Source organism: Mycteria americana, chromosome 2 (genome assembly GCF_035582795.1).
Source record: "Mycteria americana isolate JAX WOST 10 ecotype Jacksonville Zoo and Gardens chromosome 2, USCA_MyAme_1.0, whole genome shotgun sequence".
NCBI classification, from domain to species: Eukaryota; Metazoa; Chordata; class Aves; order Ciconiiformes; family Ciconiidae; genus Mycteria; species Mycteria americana.
This window is the reverse complement of record NC_134366.1, coordinates 47,302,669-47,308,668: the sequence shown is the minus strand read 5'-3', so window position 1 is coordinate 47,308,668 and position 6,000 is coordinate 47,302,669. Positions and strand designations below refer to the sequence as shown.

At 47.7% G+C, this 6,000-nt stretch overlaps 1 protein-coding gene across 4 annotated transcripts in view; it reads left to right on the top strand.

The window, feature by feature from the left end:
- Positions 1–1,830: 1,830 nt before the first annotated feature.
- The window catches only part of SNRK (SNF related kinase), a 44,994-nt gene continuing 40,824 nt past the window's right edge, over positions 1,831–6,000 (top strand). For 2 of the 4 annotated variants that reach the window (XM_075493222.1, XM_075493221.1), the window contains exon 1: positions 1,831–2,119. Coding sequence is in view for 1 of the 4 variants with exons in the window: in XM_075493223.1 (XP_075349338.1) it covers positions 2,065–2,119 (55 nt within the window). In the remaining 3 variants the exon portion in view is untranslated. The remainder of the gene's footprint in view (positions 2,120–6,000) is intronic. The other 2 variants (XM_075493223.1, XM_075493224.1) reach the window with 1 other exon arrangement.

The following is a 6,000-nucleotide window of genomic DNA, read 5'->3' as shown; positions in this document are numbered from 1 at the left end:
GTATAAAGTCTTTGTAAGATGTGCCTTCTCCAACATGCGAATGAAACTCAAACAGAAAAAGAAGTGGAAATCATAGCTATTATTAACTAGAAAGTGAGAGACAGACTCTAGACTTAAGTTTTACAGAGCAATAAACATTAAGTGTCATCTGACCGTAGTAGGCTCAGAAATCCAGGTGGTCCATGCTGCACACTGGTGCAAACTCACACTTGAGAAATCGGTGATGATCAGGCAGCCAGAGGTGATGGGCTGGTTGTTGCAACCTCTTACATCAGATCCATCTTGTAAATTCAGCAATCAGTCGTGTTTTATTGGTGTCAAATTGGTGTAAAAGTGGAGAATCAGGCCTACTGAATGGTCTAAATGATGACAAAATGAAGACATTCTCATTCTCATTAGGAAGCAGTGATCAGAATCAACACATCCTGAAATCTTGATGTATTCTTTTTCTATTTCTCTTTTGAAACCTTAAAATATGAAATCATGAGGTCCTTTTTATTACATATGATCACACTATTTCAGTTCAGTCATTTCCTGAACTGTATTTTCTAGTTTAGTTTATTCACAAATGATTGGCTTCAACCTAAGAAATTCCAGGTTAATTCAATAGCCCCTGCTGTACAGTGTAATATAAGCTATTCACAAAGGAATGACATCTAAATTTTGTCAAAGCATGGGGAAAACCAAAAAGCATTTATCAAACATTTTCTTAAAATTGGGCTTCACTATAATGAGGTTTTGTATTCTCTCCATATATCTTGACTGGCCATTTCTATTTGAAAAAAAAAAAGCACTTTGCAAAGGGCCACTTTTAAGTCTTTCCTTTTGCTTGCTATTCAAAGATTTTCTTTCCTTGATCTTCGGAGGAAAGTCTTGCATTATTTCTGATGCTCTGAGCAACCGCTTTGCTCATACCCCTTAGCACGTAGGAGCCCAAATGCTTCTGTAGCACAATCGTTCAAGGTTTTTCCCTCCCCTTCATTACATGTACAGCCGTTTCCCTCTGAAACACCTGCCAGGCTCATTCCCTGGCCTATTTTCTCCTACTAGCCTCAATGTCATCCTTTCCTTTCACTACCCCTACTTCCAGTCGACATCCACCATCTATCTTGATCCTGTCCTCCTCACCACAAGGGAATCCAATGGCAGCGTGCCTCGAAGCCCACACACCATCGCTACCTCGGCGAGCTGCCCAGGACACAAGAGGCACCATCTCTATACTCTCATCAACACCCTATTAATTTCTACCCTCTTCACTTGCGATCGGATCTGGCAGGGATCACAGGCGTGGCCATTTCACCACCTTAATTAGCCCTCCAGTCCAGCATCCCCTCCAGAGGGTGAGGGGCGGCGAACTCGTAGCAGAGCGGCCGCCACCCGGGCGGCGGTCCCGCGGGCTTCGCCCTCTCCTCAGACCTTCAACGGTTCGCCCTCCCCTCCCCTCCCCTCTTATTTTTGCCATTTCCAGGGCGAATTGCCCGGGACCTTTAGGAAGCCGGAGCCCAGGGCGGGCGGGCAGGCACGGGAGCAAGCCCTGCCCCCGAGTGCCGCCGACCCACCCCCGCCCCCTGAGCTGCCCCCTCCTGCCCTCCCCTCAGGCGGCCTCTCCCCTTCCCCTTCCCCTTCCCCTTCCCTTCCCCTCCCCACCCGCTGCCCCGCCCCGCCCCCCCGCTGTCGAACCCTCTCTCCCTTCCTCCATTGGCCCGCCGTGACGGCAATGGCGCGGCCTCCCCGCCGCGCAGGCGCAGCGGCGCCCGGCTCGCGGGCTCGCGCGGGTGTCCGTTGCCCCGCCTCGCCCCCGCCCCCCCGGCTCTCCGCGAGCCGCCGCGGCCGTTGTTGTCAGTTGCGTCTCGGAGCCGCCGCAGCGGCAGGGCCCGGCGGAGCGCAAGCCAGGCAGGCAGGCAGGCAGGCAGGCGCGGGGCAGCAGTCGCCGCAGCCGCCGCCCCCGAGCCCCCGCGGCCCAGCCGAGGTTCTCCGCTGGGGTCTTCGACCCTTTCCCTTCCTTCCCGCCGCGCTCCCCGTCCCCGCTGCCGCTCCCGAGGGCAGTCGCGGCGGGTGCTGCCCATGCAGGGGGCGGCGCGGGGCGCGGCGGCCCGAGGAGACGCCGCCGCTGCAGGCAGTAAGTTGCCGGTGGGGTTGGGCCGGGTTCAGCTTGGGCTGGGCCGGTGAGGACGGGGCCGGCCCGGTGGGGTGTGGTGGGTTCCCTTCCTCCCCTCCCTTCGCCTTTCCGTTTCTCCCGGAGCCGGCCTCGCCCGCCGAGCTCCTCCCGGCCGGCCCAATGGCGGCCTTGGCCCAGGAGGAGGCGGTGGGGGAACGTTTCCCGGCCGCCGAAGGTCGGTGTGTCGGTGCCGCCCGGGGCTTGAGGAGAGGGATTTGGGGGGAGGGGAGAAGCGGGTGTTGCTGCGGGGACGGCGGGCTCCCGGCGGGAGCCTCCTGGGGCGGCGGAGCCCGGCGTGCCCCACGCGAGCCCTCTCCCCCTCCGAGGCAGTGTCCGTGCTGTGGGGAGCAAGCGGAGGCGGCAGCAGCGCGTGTGGCGAGGCGTGCGTGTGACCGGCTCCCCGCCGCGGGACTGACATCTGACCCCGCGCGTGTCTGTGCCCGTGCGTGTCCCCCCGGGTGCGTGCCTTCGCCCTCCGCCCTGGAGCAGCGTACGCGCACCGCGGGGTCACCGCGGGAAAAGTGGCGGCGAGGTTGCCCCTCCGCCGCCCTGCTGCCCTCGCCAGCTCCGCCTCGTACTTGCTGTCGCTTGGAAGAAAGCTCAACAAGCGAGGCGAAAGCCCTCCGGTTAGAGTCGGTCCGGTCACGGGCGCGTTTTGGGAGGGGAATGACGGTGCATCTTACCCCCCGGAACCAGGTGCATAGCCAACAGGTTTGCTCAGAATGCAAGCTGGCGTCTTTTCTCTTCGCAGAGCTGGAGCATGCCCCTGACAGAGGCTGAAAGCACAAGTGTCCTTGTTCTTTGTCAATACGTGTATTGCTTCTGCCAATATGCTTATTGCATTGAATTTACTGCCTTCAGATGACTGTAGAAATCGGTCAGATAAGTAGATAAGTCCTGGAGAGAGGTCTTTGTGCTTTTCGCTGGGTGGGTTTTGGCACCCAGATGGTACTCCACTAGTTAAATTTATGGAAGATGACTTTTAAAGACGTTTGTGGTTGATGTACAGTCTTGGTAATAGCTGAAGGACAGATGTGTGGTTGGTTTTGGAGTGTTTGGGTTTTTTTTTTATAAGTAGACTGAATAAAGTATTGGAGAGCATCCCCTAGGGAAAAAGCCTATATTGGCCAGAGGTCGTGGTGACAAATGTGACCTATTTTCAGATGGGATATTTTTATTGGTAAGGGATGCTAGAACACCTATGAAGGAGAAAGCTTTATGTGGGATATGGGCATATGAAAAGCTTTGGGTTTTTGCTTATGCATAGACAGTTTCTTACTGATCATCTTGCTTTCAAGAGCTTGTTAAGACTAAATATGCAAAGAAGTGGTTTCCTCAATGGTACCATTGCAGTTCCTGGAGCAGCTGAAGTGTATTGTATGACTTACAGCCATCTAGCATGAATGAATTGCATGCAAATCTGCTTACGCCTGCCCTCTGTAGTGCAGTCACTACTTAGTCATATAGGTTGCTTTTTGGAGTTGTTTATTATGGATATATTTAGATCTTCAGGCTCTGGGGAAGGACCAGTTTAATGAATCTCAGCAAAATGAAATCTATATAAAAGTGTTTACAAGCAAATGTTTATTATGTTAGAATTAAGCAGTTCTTGCAAGGCATGCACCATTAGGAACTGGGTTAATGAATGGTGGGGGTTTTTTGATAGCTATGTCACAGAAAATGGGAATTTGGCTGGTAGTTATTTTTGTACTATTACTGATCCTTAGAAAGAAGAAATCTGAAACAAACTTGCAAGAACTAACAGTCATAGCTACATAATGCAATCAAATTTTACCTTGTGGAACATGTTGAAATGTTAACTTAAATAGACTAATATCTGCCCCTTTTACTTCTAGTGCATGAAAAAACCCCAGATTTGAGGTCTTAACATCTAAATCTAGGGACGAGAAAGTCTGGTCTTTTCTCACATTTTTCCTGAATATTCTAAATGACCAGAAAAGTGGTAGAATGATGGCATGATTTGTCAAGTGATTGGGAAGAGAAGCTAACCTGAATGCTGGAGTAGTGTCTGGCAGGCAAGTTATCATCTAAGACAGCACATTCATCTGGCTCTTTTAAGGGAATCTTTGTGATCCACACCTGAGGCTTCCAACAGAAACAGGGAAAAGGGAAGATGACATCTTAAGTGGACTTAGTGATAAACTGTTTTTTTTTTTTCTTTTTACACAATTGAGAAGCAAAAAAGTACAGAAGTTTTGGATACTGAAATTTCTGCACAGGTTACTGATGTTCCTTGAATCATCTTGCTATGAGAACTAATATTCCCGTGTGGTGTGGGTGGTTGCACTGTAGATACATAGGCTGCTTTCTGATTATTTTAAACAAATAGCATATTAAGAGTATGCATGTTAAGATGCTACTGCAGATATTCTTGTACTTGCAGTAGTCATCTTCCTTGTGCGCTGTTCTGACCAACCTGGTCTCTTCTAAGGCCTCTAACTCCCTGCCTTCAGTATCATCTTTGAGTAATTCTTTTGCAGTCTACACCTTCAGTGTATCCCAGTAGCAACTGTAATGCCAAACTAGTGCCTTTGTCTCACTTTGTTGCCTGCCTTGCTTTCAAGGGCACAGTATCCTGGCGCAGCTAGCTTTTTTTCCTCAGAATGTGTGTGTGTCATGAAAAAATGTACTTTTCTTGGATTTTGTCTGCTTTCAAAATTCCACTGAAATGCTGTAGCTGTAAAACTCCTTGATGAACTTCTGTCCATTCCTACTTAATAGTGTTTTCTAATTGTGTCTTAAAATAAGAAACCAATGAAACATGGTTCAGATTAGGGACACTGCCTTTTGTATATAGGACTGAACTGCAGTTTGATGAATGTACTGATATTAAATTGCATAAACTCTTAACTTTAGTAACCTACAAGGGTCTGTGCATCTGTGTTGTCACACTACTTTCAAGCACTTAACTGGAATGCTCCGGCTTCTGTAATAATGTAAAGTAGCTGTTGTTTTAATACACATAACCGTATTATGTAAGAGCTTAAGAGGATTTGAAAAACTGTATATTCACTTACAATTCTAGGATAATTTACCCTGGCAGAGTTCTAGTACACATAAGTTGATTAAGTCACCAATGTTAAGGACTTAGTGAGGAAAAAGTATTGTGTAGTTTTTACACTAGTGAAATATAAAACAGAGCATGTTCGCTTTCTGATAAAGCTGAATCTCTCAGTTGTACAGTGATCTTCTACAGCAGTGTTGGGGCGTGAATGTTGCACTAAATTTGACAGGCTGGTTTTTACTCTTTTATTCATATATCATTCTGTGTTTTCTGCAGCAGCGTCCTATCTAGTTACTGACTGGACTTAAACCAACTTTACTTGAGAGATAAGATGATAGCCTAGACTTTTATAATTTTAGTTCATGTTGAAGCATGGTGAATTTCAGGTATCTGCCAGTTCCTAACTAATTTAGGATGCTATAAATGAGGATAAGGTATTGAAAATGAGTAACTGTAGGTTGGGGTAGGTGCTATGTCTTAAGGTTTAAGTAGTTTGTATCCTAGATGGAAAATGTCAGTATCTCAGAAGCAGCTTGACATAAAACTTAAGTATTGAATTGACTTATCAGAGAGATTGCTGAACAAATGAAGCTATCTGAAATTTGAGCTCAGAAATCATTCTTAAGAAATTTAATAGAAATTATTATTGCTTGTAATAAGTACTAACAATACGTGCGCATATTTGCATCTGAATACTCATATTTGAGCTAGTGTTTGACGCTTTCACCTCCCTTGATAGAGAACAAAAATCATGTTTGTGATTCTGAATTTACACAACAAAGATGATGTTAGGGGTTACAACAGTGGTAACTTACTA